The sequence below is a fragment of the Danio rerio genome, chromosome 3 (assembly GCF_049306965.1).
Source record: "Danio rerio strain Tuebingen ecotype United States chromosome 3, GRCz12tu, whole genome shotgun sequence".
Taxonomy (NCBI): Eukaryota; Metazoa; Chordata; class Actinopteri; order Cypriniformes; family Danionidae; genus Danio; species Danio rerio.
This window is the reverse complement of record NC_133178.1, coordinates 33,130,069-33,153,325: the sequence shown is the minus strand read 5'-3', so window position 1 is coordinate 33,153,325 and position 23,257 is coordinate 33,130,069. Positions and strand designations below refer to the sequence as shown.

Genomic DNA, 23,257 nt, shown 5'->3' with positions numbered 1-23,257 from the left:
AAATGACCTTCCATGCAGTGTTTAACACAGCTTTAAGATAAGTGAAGTATCCAGCTGATGTTTAAATCTGAAAGTGCACCGTGCTTAAAACTATTGCTTCAACTTTCAAAAAGAGTCGGCTCAGAGTGGTTCAAATGAATCTTCGGGGTAACGAATCCTTAGCCATGTCTGCCTGATGTCAAAATGGAACTTAAGCCTCACCCATTTGTTGCGAGAAAATACAAACCCTTGACCCCGCCCACAAATGCTAGAAAGAAAAAGAGGAAGACGAACACTGTAGCAGATCCCAGTTGAATCATGCCACAAAGACGCTGTGCTCTGAAGTGTGAGGGAAAGTTAGTGTTACTTTTGTGAGGAGGCACTGGTAGAAGTTTATTTTTGCAAAAATTCCTCAGCATTATAGCCCCAGCCTTGGGCTGGGTTCCCGACATTTTTCTGAAAGGTGCTTCAGCAATCTCCACGCTTAAAGTGGGGGATTCATTAACCGTTTGTTTAAGGAAGGATCAGAAAAGACTATCCGCTTGTTAAGTGGTGACGTGTTGGTGACGTATGTAATACTGTTTCCAGGTCCAAGCCGCCACTCATTTGAGTTGAGAAATTATTCGTTTATGATCACTTTTAATTCATATCACACATTAAAGTTAATTTTATATAAAGTCATATTGTACACAACAATCTCTGAGCTTGCTGCGTAACAATACTAACATTTTAACAATTTATAAAAAAAATTAATCACTTTTTGGCCATCGGATATTAGGCATGGACATGTATATTGTGATCATGATTTTCGAAAGTATTAAATCGCTTTGTAGACATTTATAATTACCATTTCATGAGTCTCCCCATACAGTTGAATAGATCGCTTGGACCCGGAAGCCGCTTCGCGTGACGTCACACTTAACAAGCATATTGAAGTATGTGACTTTGTCAGAGCTTGACAGGAACTTTACACAGTTCATGGATCAGTTTCTTCCTCCATTTTACAATTTTAAGTTACTTAAGTGCAATTTAAATGGTTTGCCATCTTGTTCTCTGTTGCTTTCAAAAAGTGTATTTATTTGTGTTTTGTTACATCTAACCACTTCACACGGCTTGTACTGGTAACCTCTCTATTTTTTCATATTGCATCTAAAGCCATGTTGAAAATGCAATGCGTGCCGTTTTCTTTACGGATTTAATCGTGTTTTTTAGCTTGCAGTCCTCTGCCGTTTGTCATTGCTATGGCCACTGTCAGCTGTTCCTACACACATGCGTTAGTCAAGTTTCAAAATAGTTCAGCTTTTGCCACTGTGTGGATTAATACTAAATGTGTGTCAGAGTTAAGAATGGAGCGATAAGCTGGTGTTAAACTGCATTGTTTTAAAGCACTTCTGCATTGGGCTCATACACATACTCTGCACTCTGACTACTTCAATATTGTTGCTAAGCTGTGGTGGGCGATTCTCTGTCTCGCGCTGAACGCAGTTGACCAATTGTAACAGACTGGGTCATCGGACCAATCAGCACAGATCGTGCTAAGGAGGGGTTTGGGAACAAACGAATCACTGAACGAATCATATGGAAGTTGTTGGGATAAATAGGTAAAAATAAATGCATATTTTAAGACAATGAAAGGTTTTTTTTGACCTTGCATGTGTATCAGCCTAATGTTGGAGACTCCTAAAACCAAAATATGATCTTTCATAATGCACAATAGGGTCCCTTTAGCCAAATATAACTATATATATAATTTTTTCAAGTTATGTCAGGCTCTTACATGTTTTATTCTGTAGAGATCTCGAAAATGGATGAAAAAACGTGTCTAAATATGTTGCTGGTTGATTATCTAATTCATGCTGCTCCTTATATTGCAATAGTTCTTCTATAAAGCATTTAATAAAATGCAAATAAAATGAACACCATAAAGTGTGCACACATCAGCCTTTCAAGACTTTACACCATATTCAAACCCTTAGCGTTTTAATCTGACCTGTAAGGAATTTAAGAATGTAACCTTTGTTGGAGTATTTAATTTGTCGTCAGTCTGTAAATGAAGACGTCTTCATGAAAGCCAGAGAGATCAGTGACGTACTGTGAGATGGAAAATACTCCCTCGGGCTGATGTCTAATATGCGTTTTTCTCTCTTTTTCCCTTTGTAATGAAATGCTGCATAATTCACTGGGAATTCACAGTGCATCTGAGCTGTCTCACAAACACGTATCTTTAATATCTAATGTGTCCTCCACAAAAGAAGCTGATGTTTGCTTTTTCCTGCATCAGTTTTGTGTTCCGTCTCTAGAGCAGTGCTGGGTTTGAGAACACATCCCTTGCAGCTTTTATTATTTATCTGAGTGGCATTGTGCTTATATGTTTGCTGAAATAATATATTAGTTGATGGATTTTATTAAATTTTAGTCTTAACTGTTTCTGTTGTGTGTTGCAAGCCAAATTAGTATTGGTATTGGTAGTATTAGTAGTAGTTGTCATAGTAGTAATAATAATAGTAGTAATAATAAATAATGAATAATAATAATAATTATTAGGGATGCTTCGATTGATCGGCCAGAGATCGGTAACGGCTGGTAATCGCATTTAAAGTCTCAATCGGTACTCGCCAATCTGGCTGATTTCATGAACCGATTGCAAGTGTTTGTTTATCAGCAGAGGAAGACACACATATATACAGATGTGCATGTATACATATATATATATACAAATATATACAAATGTGGTGTGACCTCTGTAATCATCCCCATCTTGTGTCCAACCACATGACCTCTCCCAAAAGCTCTGCAAATCTCCCACATATATCTATTATTTTCTGTTAAGCTGCTTTTGTCCACACTAAATGGTTATAAGAGACATGTTCAAGATTATATTCAGTAATAATAATGTATAGGGTTATATGCAGCAACCTTAGTTTATTACAAAGTTGCATAAATCTTATAGCATCAGAATCTGCACTCTGTATCTGCCAATCACCATGACAAGTAACCGATACTCAGTTTCACCTGCGAAAATTCTGATCGGAGCGTCTCTAATAATTATTATTATTAGTATCGTTACACGTGTGATTTAAGAAGAAGAAAAAGAAGAAGAATTTGGAGGGACCTATTATTATTATAATTATAATAAAAAATGAATATATAATGAATAATAATAATCATTATTATCAACAATAGTATGGGATTTAATAAAAATAAGAAGAAGAAGAAGTAGAAGACGAATTTGGAGGGATCTATTAGGAACCGATTATTGTTATTATTATTATTATTATTATTATTATTATTATTATTATTATTATTATTATTATTATATTATTATTGTTATATTGGTTTATTATTTAACATTTTGATGGCATTGGTAATTGTTTTTGGTGTATTGTTGTTGGTATATTTTATTATTAGCAATAGTTGTTAGTAATATTACAGTTTGGTATTGCACCAAAATTAATTTTTATGATAGAGCTTAACTCTGGTTGCTGTGGTATTGTAACCAATCTCAATCCTGGCCAAATTTGTGCATCAGGGTCTGGGCAGTGTAAAATGGTTTTACACATAAGTATCGAGTGTGTATCAGAGCGACAGAGCTTTAAAATAAGCCTCAGTTAAAAGGCTTTAATTAAAACTTCTCACTTCACTTGAATCCCATAACTGTATAATTGCTTGAGGATTTGTGTTGCGTATCTGTGTTCAGTGTTCAGAGAGCTGGATTTGGATGCATGCAGTCTCCTCTTTTTTTTTTTCCTCGTCTTCTATTGGAGGACTCGTTTCCACCTCCCTCCCCCTTCCGCTCTCAAACCTTTCCTCGGTAGTGCTGTGTTGTCATTGGACAAGCACTGACAGTTTCCACAGAAGCTTCCAGAAAGCCCTTTATCAAAAGGGCCAAAAACTGCAGCTTTTTTTTCTACAACCCTGGGGCAAAAGTGTGAAAGACAGAATATGCAGGTACTTCCAGCATAATTAAGGGTAATTAGCCATGCGTCCAGGAGTGCATATGCCTCCTGTAGCACATTCATAATCGGCTATAACACCGGTATATGAGAGGAGGACGGGGAAATCTGAGGCGATTGGTCGGCGCTACTCGTGGCAGGCAGGCTGAGCTGGACTTAATCAGGGATTGGCGTCACCGATTCCAGCTTAGCACTGCGACTGCGCCACTGGAGAGCGTCTGTGCTGCACACATGCCATGAAGGAGAGCATGAGGCCACGGCTGGGGGAGGGACTTTCGTCTGAGGGAGAGAGAGAGAAAGGGAGAAATTAAAAGGACATGCTCATGCTAGCTCAGTGTCACTCTGGGCCTCTACAGAGCATTATCTAGAGTGTATGTGAGCCTTTATTCTGCCAATAAGAGAGATGAGTGTAGAATGCTGCTCGCCTGGTTACCACAAACCCTATTTAGTGAAGAACTTGGGCTTGTGTGGTTCCAGTTTGACTTTCATGTGACAGAAATCACTGTTTTTTCAATGAAAAGGATGAAAATGAGGCTGTGAGGGAGCGATGTCATTTCAGTTTAGACGTATAGGACACTAGATTGAGGGTTGATGATTTATGTTTAAATCACAGCCTACAGTTTTCCCACACTTTTGAATAGACAGCTAAACAAAGCAAGTTTGAATGGTTTAAAAATATATATACAGTTGAAGTTAGAATTATTAGCCCCCCTTTGAATTAAATTTTTTTATTTTTTAAATGTCCCAAATTATGTTGAACAGAGCAATAAAATTTTCACAGTATGTCTGATAATATTTTTTTCTTCTGGAAAAAGTCTTATTTGTTTTATTGTGGCTAGAATAAAAGCAGTTTTACGTTTTTTAATAGCCCTTTTAAGGACAAAATTATTAGACCCTTCAAGCTATATTTTTTCCTGATTGTCCACAGAACAAACCATCATTATACAACAACTTGCCTAATTAACCTAACCTGCCTAGTAATTTGTTTTATGTAAAGTGGATTCCTTCAAGTTGACGTAAAAGCATACCGTTTCAAGGTCCAAGCCTCTACTCATTTATATCAAGAGTACAATCTCAGCAGTCATTTTTAAAACCGTTTATTTATTTCACACATTTACACTAGTCTTCAAAAAAGAAAATGAAGTGATTGGAGATTAAAATGTAGCACCATGATTTTTCTTCTTTCCAGCACAGTGAGTATACATTAAGCGCAGTGTGTTGTTGACCTTTGTAATTTACGTTATGTCTGAGCAGAAGCTATTTTATACATAAAGCTATTTTGCAATCATTTTGCACTTATGTATAGGTATTGTATAACTAATAACCAGTGGTGTAAAGTAACAAATTACAAATACTCAAACTACTGTAATTGAGTAGTTTTTCTTACTAACTGAAATATTCTAAGTAGTTTTAAATATGTGTACTTTTACTTTCCTTTAAGTACATTTTTAGTGCAGTATTTGTACTTTTACTCCACTACTTTTCTTCAACCTGCAGTCACTACTTTATTATTTCTTGTCTATGGGGATTAGAAAAATCAGTCCTGCGATTCCTGTCCAATCAAACCGCATATAGAAAGTAAATTGCATCATACTGAACAACCTTAAGACATGGACACTTAATAAATGCAGCAAACCGTTTGGAAGCATTAAAAATATCCAAGAAGATGTCCAAAATCTTTACACGCAATGACCCAGAGACTGTTTAGATGCAGATCACCTTTGAGAAAATGATAGATGTTGACTGTATAATGACCAAAATGGCCTTAAACATCCAGCAGGCACAAGACGTCAACATGACATCAGATTGACGTTGTACATCAACGTTTTGGGGACGTTACATTTTTGTTTGAAAATGAAAATCGAGTTGACATCAGAACCCAATTTAAGGCCGACATCAATGTCCAATGTCCAACCTAAAATCAACCAGATATCAAAGTCTAATGATGTTACAGCTTGGCGTTGTGTGGACGTTACCATTATGACATCTATCAGATGTTGGATTTCGGTTGTCATATCTGACGAGCAAATGTCAGTATTTGACGTCAAGATGACCTTGATTTAAGATGTTGGCTCAATGTTGGATATTGGTCACTTTCTAACAACCTAAAATCAACCAAATATCAACGTCATTTGAAGTCGTTATTGAACGTCAAAATAACGTCCGTAGATGCTGGCTAAACTTGAATTTTGGTCACCTGATGCCTAAATCTAACCTAATATTAAGGTCTTATGACATTGTGTGCCTGCTGGGCAATAACTAAATGCACTACAGAATATTACGTTTACACACATTCACAAATTACATGTAAAGGCATAAGCTTTTACAGCGTAATACTCGCTACTTGCTACTCTTGAGTACTTTTGAAACGTCTGCTTTTTACTCACACTTTGAGTAATATTTACAACAGATACTTTTACTCTACTTGCACTACATTTTTAGGCCAGTTATGGTTTTTTACTTGAGTATGTTTTTTTAGTACTTTTACCACCACTGCTTATAACTATACATCAGTAGCTTTAAGTTGCAAAATAATTTGCATAATTTAAAAATGTTTTAATGATGAGAATGTGATTTGTCAATGTTAATTCCTTACAAGCTTTCAATTTCCATTAACTGGTTGCATAACTATGTATTTTTTATGTCATAATTTTTTTATTTGACGTGTTCTCTACACAGTGGCTCAGTGGTTGAAGGTTGCTGCTTCAATCCCGGCAGGGTCAGTTGGCATTTCTGTGTGGAGTTTGCATGTTCTCCCTTTGTGGGTTTCATCCGCGTGCTCCCCCACAAGCTTGCGCTATAGGTGAAATGAATGAACTAATTTCGCCATAGTGTACATTATGTGTGTGGATGTGTGTGTGTGTGGATGTGTGTATGGATGTTTTCCAGTACTAGGTTGCAGCTGGAAGGGCATCTGCTGTGTAAAATATATGCTGGATAAGTTGGCGGTTCATTCTGCTTTAGCGCGACCCCCCGATGAATAAAGAGACTAAGTCTAAGAACTAAGGAAAATGAAATGAAATAAAGCTAAATTTGATGTGGTCCACCTATGTATTTTTTCAGTGCATCATTGTAGATCCATCATTATATCCGTTTTGATATTAAACTCTTTCTTACTCTGTCTAAAAGTGTGAAAGCTCCCAAAATCAATAAAAGCCAAGAAACCTATATTGAAAGCTTTTTCCCCCTCTTTAAGCATCTGTTGAGTTTATCCCCCAGCAGAATCAGCATCTCCCCCGTCAGTGAGCTAGGAGTGTGTTACGTAAGTCCGGCACTCATTCACGCAGATGCTTGTGCTCTTTCTGCTTCATCTTTGCCACAGCCTCAGGCGAAGATCTGCCTGGATCAGACTCTCTGATGGCTAATTGTGTAACCGTTTCTACCTCCTCCACAACATGGATTGGTTAAGATAAACGGCACTTTTATTCCTATTCGTCTCTCTTTCTGACAGCCCTGTTGTGTCGGCACAAGCTGTGATTGCTATAGACAGGCAAAACTGGCGACCTTAATGGTCCTGCACCCGCTCATCCCTCCTGAATCCTTCCATAGCCATCCCTCTAAAGACACTTCCTGTTTGCTTTCATTATGGCATGTGCTAAAATTAACTTTATCCTTCCCTCTCCCCCTTCTCTCTCTCTCACTCTCTCTCTCTCTGTGTCTTTCTCTCGCTCTTTCATCTCTGTGTCCACAGTGCCAGACTCTGCCAAGCCCAGCCCCACCCCTCCTCTCCCCAACAACCCCAGCATCGCCACCAACCCTCCCGTGCCCTCAGCCAGCAGCAGCACTGGTGGCAATGGCAAGCGCGCACCCTCCGGCAACAACCAACAGCAACAGCAGCCGCCGGCAGCCCCTCGCTACCCGCCCAGAGAGGTGCCCCCTCGTTTCCGTCAACACGAACACAAGCAGCTACTGAAGCGAGGCCAACCTCTGCCCATCGGGAGCACAGCTCTTGTGCAGCCCGCGTCCGCCAGCACTACACCTCAACCCTTCTCCTGCCAGACCAATCCAGGTCAGCTTCTCCTCTATGATGTACATGAGACAGCCTGCTGAGTCAGGGTGCAGTCTAGAAAACACTCACACCCCTTTGAGTTGGCTGTGGTTGGTGATTAATGTGGTCTCTTTGGTCATTTTGTTTTGTTATATAGCATGAAGGTGGAAGTGCTGGTTGTGGCATTTGGATGCTGGTTTTGGGGAAATCGGCCCGTGCTTAAGTAGCACGATTGTAATGAATAACTTTTTTTTATGCCTTATTTAGATGCGACAGTAGCAGGACAGACAGGAAATCAGACAGGGACCTGGAAAAGAAAAGGATCTTTAGTCAGGATTTGAACTTTGGGTCACCTAGAGTGCATCTATACATGTTGGAGCACATGGCTATTTGTTGATCATAATAGAGACTTGGCAATGCAAACCACAAGTAAATCTTTCAAATGGTGCACAATATGTCAATATGCCATTTTTATTGGCTAATATGATTTTTTTTGTGTGTTATTATAATTGGCCAAATATATTAAAGTTATATTTATATGAAAACAAATTATTCTGCCCAGCTAATGCATTACAGATGCATGATGCAGGCTGTAAGGGGTTTTGATTGGTGCATATGTTTATGTATAAGTATTTAGGCATAATTATGTGACATGCTGCATGGAAATGATGAGCAGAGTTTTTTTCTTCTGTGAAGGAAAAAAATAGGACATCGGAATTGCAATTTGTTGATAAAAACATCTAGATCAGGAGTGGCCAAACTTTTTCCATGAAAGGCCAAAATCCAAACTTCATTGAGGGCTGTGGGCTGAAGGTAAATGTAGGAAACTGTATTACATTTAAGTTGCTATGAGTAATTTCCAAATTAATTTTTTTCTAAGATATAAAACAAAACTAGAAAACATTGCATTATATGAACTAATGATGTATAATAAAAAATACTTTATTTTGATAGTCCATTTGTTGAATTTAAGTTGCGTCTACATGCCTAATGTACAGTAATTCTCAATAGATTATTAGTAGACTGTTAGATTGGGATTAGGGTTAGTAATTAGGGTTGGTTCTTATAGTCAGTTAAATGTCTATTTAGCAGCAGTATCAACAGATACTAAGCAGACAGTCTGCCAATACTTAAATGGACCATCAAAATAAAATGTTACAGTAAAAAAATAACTTCCTGTTTACTACACAATATAGTTCAATGCTGAATACACAAGTTGAGCTTTTGCATTGATTTGCTGCCAATGTTTTGTGCATCATCCTATATTCATTGAGGGACAGTATTTACTTTTTTTAACGGATTCATTTACAACATTTAACAGAAACTTTTTATTTCAGTTTGTTCTTTTGTAGCTCAACTCAACAATGAAACAAACAAACAAACAAACAAAAAAGGTTATGTTAAATTCAATATGATGATCTCTGTTAAAGGCATTCTCCCCAATGCTCCCTATCATTCTCCTGCTCTTTTTGGATAGAATGGTGGGCCAAACCAAAGGTATGGGCCAACTTTGGCCCGCGGGCCCTAGTTTGGACATCTCTGATCTATATGCTTCATTGCAGTTTCCTTGTTTTCTGCTGTTTAGTATACAACATTTAAACTGACACTTCTTATATTTTTTAAATCTTAAGCCATCTGTCACTCAAATGGAGTGACCGCAGCAATTTACTAATGACAACAATACAGTCAATTCCCAATGAGGATGTTTCACCCAGAGAAGTAAATTTTGAAGGGATTTCAGTTTTATGTTGATGTTATTTTTAATTTTCGTTTATTTTATTTTTTTAGAATTGATCTTTGCAGTAATTTCTGCTTTGCTCTGGGGGTCACACTTTGCATGAATAAAATGTTACAACACAATGAAGCCAGGAATATCTGCAGATGTTATTTTAAGACATTAAAATAGCAACGAAAATGGCTGGGTTATACAAATGTTTTTCTAATTAATTAACAAGATATGAAAATGTCCTACTTATTTGTGTTTGTTTACTCCAAACCCTTTTTATTAAAGTGAGAGGATATTCACTAATTATTTGTTAAAACACAAGACGCAAGTAGTAGAATTGATTTATTTTTTAATTTTGACTTCAGCTTCTAGTTTTTGAGCTGTGTGTCGTCCAAGACACTGCAAAAATCTTGACACACACACAGAGCAAAGATGTCTGTCTTCTAAAATGCCTTTGACTGTGAATTAAAAGTCTGATAAAATGATTGCAGTAAAATCAGAAATCATTTTCTGTGTGTGAACAGCCTCTCATGATTGTGGCTCAAAAGATGTGGTTCAATAGGCAGCAAAATAGCCTAATTAGTTTATCACAGACAGGGTCCTGTTCAAATCTCCTGTTGACATTTAATCAGTGTGCTTTTGTTATGTAGTTTTGTTTGAGCTCACTCATGTGTGAATGTGCAATAGTCGTGGATGCTGTTTTTTTTCTGCTGCCTTGCTTTTGCAGGCAAAGAAAGCAAGGTGGAGAGAAGCGCCCTTGCTGAGCTGTGCTTTGCTACTTCCTGTGTTTGGAGGCGTATGGGTGTGCCAAGACTTGTAGTTTGTACGTGGACTTGGCAGTCTTCGGCTGTGTGTCTGTGGCTTGTCGATCGCAGTGGCGGAGCGAAAGAATGAGTTTGAGAGGAAAAAGGAGAGATGGCAGACGATCAGCTCTGTGGGCTGGGGTGATTCACAGCTTACAGTAAATGTGCGTGATTCAGAAGGAGTCTCCTGATTGGCATGGCAGATATATGGGCTGGCTTGTGGACTGTTTTTAATTCTCTTCCCAAAGTATCAATTGGCTCTTGTTTATAAGTTGAAGGAATCATTCTTTAGTTTTGGTTAGTAGCAAGACCAAGTTCAAAAATCTAGTAACTTATCTTGCTAAGCCATTTTTCCCATCATTATGCACACTTGATGTGACTGAAATACTTGGCAGAAAAATCACATTATTTAAATTGTTTCAATTCAACATGAGTGGCACTTGCCTGTGCTCGTACTTTGTAAAAACCTTACATCACAGGTATTGTAGTCTGATTTCCGGATTCCCAAACAAATGGCTTCTATCAGCCACTTCTTTCGAGTGAGACTTAATGAACCGAAATAATGCAGTGTGACTGCTGTTGTCCACTTCTTGAATTAGGTCTGTTCTTTTAATTGTATCGAACGCTTAGTTTATGTATTCTAGTTACTGTTACTGGTTGTTTCAGTTTTTTGTTTTTGTATTACTTATTTACTACACAACCTCATAAAAGACTGAGTAATTGAGTCTGTATAAAACTTTTTTTGTTTGCAGAAATCTTTTTATTTTATTTATCATAATTACTATTAATATTACTGTTATTATTATTATTGTTGTTGAATATTCTTATTATTTGGCAATGCAGTTTGTAAATATGGCTGGCAGAAGGGCCAATTTTTTTGCTATTTATGTTATATATTTTTTTAAAAATAATATATGGATGAAAAGACTTTTTTTTTTACACTGACTGTCTAATTTTATCTAGTAAAACAGTGCTCATATTAAATTCTATGAAAACAAATATAGTGAATGCTATGCGTTATGTGCAAAAAAGGTTATGTGTACACTGTAAAACCCAGTGGTCAACTTTATCAAATGAAATGAGTGTAGTTAACTCCATTTACTGAAAGTTAACTCATTTAAAAAGACTTTTAAACTCAGTGTTGAAGGTGATGAGTTAATTAAATACCTCATTACTTCAACTTAAATAGAGTAAGTTCACCGTACTCTTAGCTTTTGAAGTCAAATGGTTTGTAGAAATCGGTTTTCTTAGTTTTGAGTTGCCTTAACTTATTTGGTTTTACAGTACTCAGTTGGTTTGAGTTCTCTTCATTTATTGGGTTTTACAATGCTCGAATTGCTTCATTTATTCAAATGGATTAAGTTCACAGTACTCATTAGGATTAGTTTTTAAATTTTAAATGGTTTGTTTCAATCGGTTTTGAGTTACCTTAACTTACTGGGTTTAACATTTTAAACCTTGTGTATAAACTGTGTTTGTACAGTATGTTTGCCTACGCTATTAGGAATGCAACGATTAACCGATTTCACTATTAACCACGCTTTAATTTGTCATGGTTAATTAATCGTAAAGGCTTTTTTTTAACACCACGTTTCTGCACGGAACAAAACTGCTGCAACTAAATAAAGTTATTCAAACTGTGTGCTAGTAAGCTTGTACACTGACTAATACGTACACACATTGGATTAACTATGGCTGATGCTTTTAACTAAGGGCCGATCACATATTAAGTCTTTTGCGCGCACAAGTTTACTATTTCCAATGGAGGTGCATATTGGGAGCGATGCGTTCCCAAGTGCATGTATTTGAAAGTATGCTGCGAGCGCAACGTGAGTCACATGACAAGAACTGACCAATTAGCTTCATACTTTGCATAAAATATACACATTTCAATTATTATTCTATTCTATTATTTATTCTTATTTTTATTAATTCCTTTTTTTATTCTATGTTCTTTCATTTATTTTTAGTGTAAAATTATTGGGGTTTTTTTAAATGCAAAAAAATTTTTTTTTTTTTAACTCTAAAGAGAAATGGACTACTGTTTGTTTTTATTATTATTTTATGCTGTTTGAATTGGTTACTGAGCATCAATAAATAACTCTAAAATATAAAAGTTTTCATGTAATTTTCTAGATTAGTAGTGTTTTGAAATGAATGAATGCATAATTATTGTGGTAACTGTTGTGGTAATGTTCCTAGACTAAAATACAAGTGTACAATGTACAAGCAAAATCTATAATCGTTGCATTCCTATACACTACAGTGCAATATATAGGAGCAGATGTAATTGCATAACTTAGTCTGGATACTTATCATATTATTAATATTATTATAATAATAATACTTAATAAAATAATATGTTTTGCCCTAATTTTAAGACAGCATTGCATTTATGGCAGTCCCAGAATGTATATTGATGGTTTTAAAACCTACCTATGCTTCCATTCCTTTTCCTGCTGCCTGCCGCCTGCTGCCTCTCCTTGTTGAGTTGGCTTTTGTGTATGTTTTGAGCCGGCACGTGCACTGAGCTGTGGTTCCGCTGGATGTTACTTAACGCACATTGCCTAGCGAGTAATAAGAGCTCCCAGCTTTCTCTGTGTGTGTGTTTTTACAGGAAGCCGCTGGAATGTAGCCGAATGGCCCATAGCTCAGCTTTAAGCCAGCAACAGCAACACAGAGGCTGTATTCATTTAGCTTGTCACTTTTGCTCCCCCCATCTTTCCTACAGTCATCGCATGGCTATCTAATGTAAAATGGCCCGTGGGACGGAAATTATTTTCAACCTATCATCAGAAATCAATGGTTTTTAACTTTTTCGCATGGCCTGATGCCCCACTTCCAAGTGATTTCTGAAAGAGTAGCATTTTTTATTATTGAATACAGTGAAAATGTCAATATTGAAGTAAATTTCAGTTTTAAATAAAGACTTTCTATTAAAGTGTATTGAAAAAATGAGTGTTTCTTAGATAAGCAAACTTTAAGCAGCAATTAATGCTACATCCTTCAATGTCACCCCATCTTTTAGAAATCATTTTAATGAAACCCATTAAAGCCATAATTAATTCTTTTACAGAATACCTTGAAATTAGATTTTTTTTAAAGAAGAGTGTTTAAAAAAATTTTAAATAAATTATAGCATAGTATTTCATATTATTAATAAAAGTTTGACTATTTAATATATAAAAAAGTCCAAACTTTCAGTTTATTGAATCCTTAATAAAGGAAAGTATTTATTTCAGAAATTAGTCTTACTGTCTCCAAACTTCAATGGGAAAACATGTCAAAAACAACTTGGTGTCTTATTTTGCTTTTGGCTATAGTTAAAGTTAGATAGAATCCATAGTGCCTGATTGAGTGTTATTTCTATTACTGACATATGTACTAGGGAACCATCTCAGCCTCTTATAGTCACAGGTGACTCTTTTGGATCTCTGTGGTCTGATTCATCAGATAGAAATATCTGTCAACATTGTTCAGTTTCTTTTAGTACTCCAGCTTGCAGTATTAGGGGATTATGGGGTATATATGGTTGTCTTGAGTCAGTATTTTGCAGTTTAGTTTGATGCTGTCAAAGGCAAGCTCTTGAATCGCATTTTTCACCTTTAAAAGTGCAATATGTAATTGTGTTCAGAGTAGGGCTAGGAGATTTGGCCTAAAATCTAAATCTCAATCAATCAAACATTTTACCTGGATTATGGTTAATGAATTTAATTATTTATTTATTTATTTATTTATTTATTTTTTTTTTTTTTGCCGTCATATTTCACTGACAGCTTTTGTACAGCAAATATGCTCACATATTACAACTGAGACATTTCTGAATGAAGCATTACTTGATTTTTATATAACTGAAGGAAACACACTATCTACTTTCTATGATTATTTATTAAACATCCGTGTTGAATCACTGAAATGAAAACACAGTGTAAAACTAAGTCACTTCTTATAAAAAAAGAAAGTAAAAATAAATAACTTGCATTTTGTAAACAAAATAAATTTTAGTGTTTTTTTTCATATTAAAAGTATTAAAAGTATATTTGCATTTATTGCATCTTCTCATGTAAATAAGAATTTTAATGTAGTGGAAAATATGCCATCTGAAGGTATCTCTGGTGCAGCTTCCAATCATTGTCAATGTAGTGCAACTTGTAATGCAACTTGACCTGAGATCAGGTGTGGCTGTAAAGTAGAAAGTCTCTTCACATCCTGATAGCAATTATTCATATATGTGGTTTAAATGTATTTATATGCATTTTAATATCTGTTCAAGGTGTAGGACCAAGTTTATCCAATCAAAATGTGCGGTCTGAACCAAAATATGTACTTGCGTACCTCTGCGCACCCTGTTTACGCAGAAAAGATTACACTATCTGCTCATTCATAGACACTGTTCAGACAAAGAATGGCAGGCAAACATCAATCTACTTTTTTAAAGTTTAATTTTGTAATTAATAACTATACTATTAGTTTTCTCTCTGGTGAATGTTACGTGATGTATTGCAGTGATGTTGTCTAGTGTGCGCATTAGGGCAGCACGATATTGGAAAAATTACACATTGTGATATTTTTTTAATTCTGCGATATATATTGCAATATGAATAGATGACTTGAATAAATGATTGTAAAGAATCTGTAATTTTAGATTCTGTAGGGAAATGCATATAATATAATAAACAATATACAAGCATAGAGAAATAAAAAATTAAAAGTATGCTAATTAAATAAACAGCGCTTTATTGTATTCCGAAGAGTAGAGATGTATTCAGGTATACAGGAATTGAACAATCAAATGTAAAATAATGCTGAATAGTCTTTGTTTTATAAACAATTCAGTAAAATGCATCTTTTTTTAAGTTACAAATGGTACATTTTCTTGTGTCTGAATTCTTTTAAAACCCCCACACAGTTATAGGGCTCAAAAAACACAAACTAAAACACTTATAATATATAATTCAGACTCAACTTTGCATATACTCGCTATGTGACTATTGCGAATAATCACATTGCGATATCCATGCTGAAACGAGTAATTGTGCCAGTGTCTTGCAGATTTTAGCTCCAAACTTGCCTCAACACACCTGCATGAATGTTTCTAGAAGGCCTAGCAAGATCTTGATTAGCTAGCCTAGGTGTGTCTGATGGGGTTGAAACTAAACTTTGAGTTTGGACACCCCTGACATAGACTTTCAGTCCTATTAGGCTGACATTAGCATTTTTTAAAATCTCCTAATGCACCTTTAAGCTCTGGTGTATGTGTTTGGGTTTGGGTGGTTCAGTGCGGTTCTGTGGAGTACTTTACAACTTGCAGCCCTGCTTTGCCTGGGAATTATCAGCTCATTATAGGCCTGTTTGCCTTAGAGAGTCCTGTGTTCTCTTCCCCCAATAAGCCACCAAACAGACCTGAGTGCTGGCACTGGTCCCAGCCACACAAACTTTCTCTCATTCTCTTTTCCTGTCACACCCACACACATTTACATGCATCCTACCAACGCCAACAATGTTGTGACCAGGAAATGAAGTTGAGCTGAGAGAGTCTAGCTTTAGAAATGATAATGAGGATTTCCTCATATTCAAATGCTTTAAAACTCTCAGCTTTCCAAAAGTAATGACATCAAGAGCTAAAAATAAGATTAGACTGCTTTGCTTTAAGGCAAGCTAGAATGGATTTTACAAAGAACACATGCACATTCAAACTCTGAGATAAAAAAAAAATGATAGGTCTGAAATCTTATGACAGAAACATGCTCTGTTTACACTGTTTTATTGGCTGACAAGATAAGTCCTTGTTGTCATGCCTTAGTTCTGTTATTATCTGTTCAAGTCGCCCCCTGCTGTCTGGTTCTGGTGCTTGTCTTGCTCTTGCCTGTTCTGATGTCATATGCTGCCATGGATGAGCACAAGCATGGTTTTGTACATCAAGAGTGATGGATGTTGCATAAGACCCTCGTGCACGCTGCTTCCTCCCCCTACACTCCCACCAAGTATCTTTGCAACTGACAAATGGCTATGTCAGCCAAGCACCCCTATTCTTCACTTCAATGTTCCACTGCTGTTTAGTTGTACATGGATGCATACAAGCACAGGGCATGAATTCATAAGGCAGCATATGGTGCTGTACTTTGGGTCACAGTTTATGTTTCCAGTAACACAGGATATGTTTTTTTCTTTTTTAATAGTTGGAACAATGGAATTGCAGTGGAAAGAACAGAATGCAGTGTCTCAACTTGAGATTTATCCCTGAAAACCAGCAAGATGTGGTGCAACTGCCCATTTTGAAAATTTATATTTTAATTATGAATATAGTGAATATATGAAATGTATTTTTGGTGCATTTGAACAAAACAGATTTATTAAACAGTTATATTTATTAAAATAATAATTTTTACATATTTAGAAACTGACAGATAATACAATTAAGTTCAAGCAAAATATTAATTAACTACAACCTACAAAATTTTTATTTCATTTAAAAAAACAAATAGCTTCTCTTGATTTTTACTCTTTTTTTTTTTATTTGTATTTAATATTTTTCTATAACATATTTTGTTAGATAAGTTCCAGATTTGGCTTCAGTAATGACTAATCTTATTTATATGCACAAATATATTATTGTATAGCCTACTATTAAAAATATTTTAAAAGATTGATTTTCGAGTGGCGTACTTATATATGCTGAGCATGTTGTTTTCATTTTGTGCTAAAACCATAAAAGAAAATACATTTTAAATGTACATTTTGTGTAATATGTGATTCTGTAATTAAATACATTTCTAAATATTAAATAAACATAAATTTAACTAAATTAAAAAAGATGCGTAACTGTAGTTAAAACAAAGATTAGTAAAATTTAAACAGAAAAATAAAATTGATTCCAAATTTTCAAAAATGCAAAGTTTTTTATTAAAACTGAAATCAATCGAATAACTCTACAGATGTCTTTTTGTTTACATAGTACAAAGTTGTGTGTAATTATAATTTGGGGGAACATATTAAGTTTTTTATAAACAGTAAATTGTGGATTTCTTACCAGTTTAGCAATAACGTTAGAACACCTCCAATCATAGCAACAAATGGCATCCTCTTTGTTTTAAAAGATGTTGTTCAACATGACAAGCATATATTTCAGATTTCTTTCTGAACTCATTCTGTTCAAGTCATACTGCTGCATATGTGATAGATGTTCAATAATCATTGTGCAAAAAATTGTGCTTGTCTAGTTGCGGGTTAGTAAATTCAAGGGCTGCTTGATTCTGGCTAAAATGAAAATCACAATTTTTTTTTGCTTAAAATAAAGACCACGATTTTCTCACGATTCTGTAGATGTAAAATAAATCGAGATCACAAATCAACATCACAAATTCTTTCGATTAATTGTGCAGCCCTAGTAAAGTCCCATCTTTTTCTCTTCCCCGTGTGCATCGTGCTGTCTGGAGAGAGTACTCTGGCACTCTTAGTATAATAGTTATAATAGGCACAAATAAAATCAACCCTTTAGTGTTTTGCTTGTGAAAGCAAACACATTTATATTTTCTTGTTTGAGTTTTTGTAAAGGGTCATTTGCAGACAAGGGAATAATCAATAATGAGGCTTTTATTACATCACTGCATTTCTGGCTAGAAAAAGCTAACATTGAGTTGGAGTATAATAAGAGTCTGTTCTCTTCGGACTTTGGTGTATTGTGTACATGGGAGGCTCTGGGATCATTTGTAAACAATGCCCTCCTTGATGCCAGGAGCTAGTGTGCTTCTGTAAGTGTTCATCTTGTTTTGCGAATTTCTATCTCCAGTGCTGGAGCCATCCCTTCTTTTCTCCCAGCATGCATGCTTTCCGGTTGTCTTTCTCCTCTGCATCATTAAAGCATGGGCACACACTGCATAGACATTTAGCCCTTGGCTACCTGCCTGCCTCTATGTGAGCTTTATTTGGTGCGTTTATCCTGTTTCCTATTCATGCTTTGAAGTGTTGTTTTCCTGTAAACTTGGTGACAACAAGCTACCACTTCACACACACCCACCGTACATTTAATATTACAAGAAATCAAGCAGTACACCAGGAGCTGTGTGGACGTTTCTGTGTTTGCAGTCCTGGCAGTGCAGCCTATGCTCTGAGGCTGGCTCGCTTTTGTGCATCTATTCAGCTCTCTCTATTGTGAGCAGCGGTGCTAATTGCAGCCTGAATGGTCTCAGCTAAATGTTTTGTGACAGTTTGAAAGCATGAAAGAAGAGAGGGGCGACAAGAAAAGGATTCCCTCTTTTTGTTTTGTTTTTCCTCCGTCCTAATGGCACAACGGAATGCTCTTGGCTTTAACCTTCAACTCCCATGCAACCCCATTCCCCTCCCTCACAAGAGAGAGTCTTCTCTCCGAATCAGGAATAGAGGTAGATATAAATAAAGCCTGGGTGAGGGAAGAGAGATCGGATACTGCCGAAGCCGAGTGGGACGAATGGGGCGGTCGCTCGCGTACTGAGCTGCAGCTACTTGGCAGCATTTCAAATATGAGCCTCAGAAGCCTCGCGAGCAGCAGACATATTGTAACAGGGATGGCCAGCGCTCTGCACACAGCTTAGGGCTTCTCTCAGGATGGTCGGGCGACATCTCTCTTCAGGTACTTTTCCACTTCTCTCCGACCCCACCCCCTCTATCCTCATAGTACAGTCTTCCGCGCACTGATAACAGGCATTTCCTTTGCTTTGCTTTGCTCTCTTCTGTACTGCTGCTGTTTGATTTGGAAGCAAAGCATTCAAATAACTGCAAATAAAATGCAAATCCCTGAAGCTATTGCATTGCTTGTTAGAGATTATTAGGGGGTAGAGGTTTGCTGTGCTTATCTGATAAGCTTTCTTTCGCTAGACACTGTAAGATCTTGACGGCAGCTCTAAGCTTTTTTGGCTTCAGTTCAGATTTGATAAAATGGCGTCCTTTACTACGCAGTGACTTTTCAGAAGGACAGCATTTGTGTTGGAAAAAGACTATCTTTCATACACTCCCCCCCTTTTTTTCCTATCTTTGGTTCAAAGGGGTTTTTGGTTTTGTTTTTTGCTGCGGTTGACAGAATGCCTGGTGTGCATGAGCGCTGCTGCTTTGCTCAGATCTGACACAGACTGAGTCTTTCCTGCGCATGCAAAGCCACACAAAAACAACAACAAGAGTTGAGCAAGTGCCAGGAGGCTGGGCAGCGTTTGCCAACTAATTAACACAACAGGATCCTGGTAGCCATATGTGGGCATTTGCATTGCATTCAAATTGGTTATCAGTGTGTCAAATTTAGAATGAACATTTTCTTTGAATGCAAAGTCTGTGATTGTAACCTGTCAGTCCAGCAGAGGGAGATGCTTGTGGTTGGAATAACCAAGGCTTTTTGGTGACAGCAGTTAAAGATGATGACTCCAAGCTAGGAGATGCATGTGAACCTGTACACACCGTTACTGGTGCATACGGTTTATATATGCATGTATACATATATGTATGATTTTTTTTGTATTTTGTGACCATAGCTATAAAGCAGAATCCTTTTTTTTTTTTTTTTTTTTTGCAGTTTTGTGGAATTTAGTGTGTGTGTAATACTTCTCTTTCTGAGGTTTTTGCATCTATATTTGTATGATTTATTTATTTGTTTTAATTTTAGTACTACAAAAACAATTTGAGTACAGCATAAAAGTCCCTTGTTTTTTTTTTTTTAAATGGAAATAATATACATTACATACATTCCATTGTATTAAATACTTTCTTTTTCTCCTTTTCCTTCTGTAGAGCTGCCCCCGCAAAGTGGCCTGACAGCGCATTATGAGAATATACCCCCCAGTCGCAGTGCCACTACAGCCTCTACTAACAGCTGCAGCAGCTGGGATCCACTGATTATTGACGAGCGCGATACGGAGGCTTGGCCATCAATTTCATGCAAAGAAAGCCACGTTCCTGCAGGATGCCCTTTGGACACTGAAAGTATCAGTGACATCAGCAGCATGAGCATGGCCACTGGAGCTGGCCAGCAAGGCCATTTCTCCGCCAATCACACAAGCAAAGCCAATGTCAGCCACTCAGGAGGCCTGCTCTCTAGTCAGGGTGGGGCCAGCAGAGGCTGGGGCTCTGGCCAATCTCCTGCCAGTGGAGAAGGGAAGAATGAAGTCTCCAGCACATCAGTGGGAGCCAGGGGTTGGGGCTCCTCTAACTTTAACTTGAACTTAAACCCTAATGCCAACCCCTCTGCCTGGCCAGTTCTGGGGCATGAAGGGTCTGGCATGGGTGGCGGCAGCTCAGGGGGAAGCAACCCTCCTCCTAATCTCTGTAGCCCACCGGGCACTCTGCCCAGCCAGGGCTCTAGCAACAGTGGCAGTATAGGTGGTCCCAATGGAAATTCTGCAAGTAATGGTGGCAGTGGCAATGGCAGTACCACATGGGGTAGTATTATGCCCAGTGACTCCTCAGAGCCACACTCCACCCCATCCACGAATGTGTCTTTCAGCTCTGAACCTCAGAACCTTAACACTGATGGACCAAATCACACTAAGCAGGAGCCCAGAAGTCCTGGTCACAGCCTGTCAAACTGGGGGGTTGGACCTCCAGGCATGGGCTCATTTGTTCAATCCCAAGGAGGATCCTCGCAGGTCAACGGGGATAGGGAACCTATTTGGGGTAATGGAGATGCCAAGTCTGGTGGTGGCTCAAAAGACTCTGATTGGGACTCAGGGCACTGGGTACAAGGAGGGGCCTCGGGCACTTCTGGCTGGGGACAAGCTGCCTCATCTGGTGACTGGGGTAAGCATTCCAACATTGACACCAAAGGATGGAATTCTTCAGGCTCTCCCACCCAAGAACAGCAGCTAAATTCTTGGGTCCGTGGGCCCAATGCCCCAGCTAGTGAGGGAAGTAGTGACAGCATGGAATGCCATCATCGCAGGAGGGATCGATCATCAAGAGATGAGACTTCTCCTATTCTGCCTGCCCAGGATATGGATCCTCGGGTTTTGTGCAACACAGGCTGGGGACAAACACCTGTGCGGCAGCATACTGCTTGGGAAACCGAAGAAGCTGCTCGCTCCAACCGCAAGAATGACATTGGAACTGAGGCCTGGGGCTCGTCTTCAAATGCAGCCAATGTAGGACCAACATCTAATTCTGGCAGTGCCAACCCAAACTCAGGCACTACATCCAGACCTGACTCTGGAGGCAAGAGTGAAGGCCCCTGCCCTAGTACTGGTGCTGCACCTGGATGGGGCACAGCAATGTCATCACCCCAGGCTGGCTCTGGTTGGGCAGATACAACCAGCAACAAGAAACCTTCAATTGGTCCTGGAGATTGGGGCAGCACCTCAGCTGGAGGCCCAGGAGGCAACCTGCAGAAAAGTGGTCAGACTTGGGGTTCGGAAGAGAAGTCTCCGACCTGGGAAGACAGTCACGCTAAAGCCAAACCACAGTGCTGGGTTGAGGGACCCAAATCTCACGGGTGGGGTAATGGACCTGGTGGAGAAAGTGGTTCTGGAGGAGAATGGGGTGAACCTGGAGATGGAAAGAAAAATGGTCCCTCCAGCTCTACCTGGGAGGGAGAGGGTACAGGCTTAAATGAGGGATCCAGAGGATGGACCAAGCCTTCTGCTGGAGTAGGAGGAAACTGGGGAGAAGCACAACGCCCCAGTGTGCCACCACAAGGATGGAATAACAAGCCTCAGGAGGGTACCAATGGCAATAGCACCAGTGGAAGCATGGGTTCTTGGGGAGGTCCTAGCTCGGTAAAGCAGAGTTGCTCTGGATGGAATGGAGGAAATGGTGGAGGTGTTAAACCTGACCACACTGGAGACCCCACTGGATGGGAGGAGCCCTCTCCACCCTCCATTCGCCGTAAGATGGAGATCGATGATGGTACCTCAGTTTGGGGTGACCCAAGCACTTACAACAAAACAGTCAATCTCTGGGACAGGAATAACCCTGGAATGCAAGGCAAACCAGGACCTAGCAATGCCAACAATGTACCCAACAACCATCATCATCATCCCCATCATAATCAGCCTCCCATACAATCCCACAACCATGGAGGGCCAAACTCAAACAATAATCACATTTCTCCTGATAACGCTGGCCCACATCAAACAGGGCCATCTCACAATAGAACAACCCACATGAATCCAGGTGAGAAACACAGCTTTTTACTTTTACCCTTTTAAATATAACTAGTTAACTAGATAGTAGTTATACTTTAGATTATGTTGTCATAAGTAAAATGTGAGTAATGCTGCAGTAATAGTGTTTGCATTCTGTCTATGAGTGAAGTTCAACATATTATTTGAGCCAGGATGCAGTGTGTAATTAGAGTTTGGCTGTCATCTGTGGGGAGTATCAGTAGGCCTCAGCAGGATACTTGGAACAGACCCGGCGCCCTCTGCTGTTTCTATGTAGATTTGCACTCCTTCTGCCAAAGCTGTATTTAACATGGCATCCTCAGATGTCCCCTGTGCCAAGAACTAAACAGACATTTAAAATTGCAGCATACTATTCCATTTAAGACAGAGGAGCTAATTTTTATTCCAATATGTTTTACAGTTACAGTTATAATTATGATGTTATTTGTCGAGGAAATATTGCAAAGTTGTTTTGCAAAAAAAAGTACAGGACATTAGCACAGTGCAAGTATACCAGTATAAGTAAAATTTAATGGTGTTTCAAAATATTACCTTAATTGTAATTTTCGGAATTGATTTGTTTAAAACTGTAAACATTTTTCAGATCTGACATTAGTGTTTTCATATTCTGTGTGCTTACGACAATAAAAGGAGTTGTCATAAATCTAAAGATCATTTTAGGAGATGTAAAC

The 23,257-nt window shown here is 38.1% G+C and overlaps 1 protein-coding gene across 12 annotated transcripts in view; it reads left to right on the top strand.

The window, feature by feature from the left end:
• Positions 1-23,257, top strand: part of tnrc6c1 (trinucleotide repeat containing adaptor 6C1) — a 77,157-nt gene that overhangs the window by 38,744 nt on the left and 15,156 nt on the right. For 4 of the 12 annotated variants that reach the window (XM_005164094.6, XM_009299598.5, XM_005164093.6 and 1 more), the window contains exons 4-5: positions 7,624-7,941; positions 20,203-22,575. In XM_005164094.6, coding sequence (XP_005164151.1) covers positions 7,624-7,941; positions 20,203-22,575 — 2,691 coding nt within the window. Of the gene's footprint in view, positions 1-7,623; positions 7,942-18,983; positions 19,058-20,202; positions 22,576-23,257 lie in introns of those variants that run through there. The other 8 variants (XM_073944714.1, XM_073944713.1, XM_073944710.1 and 5 more) reach the window with 2 other exon arrangements.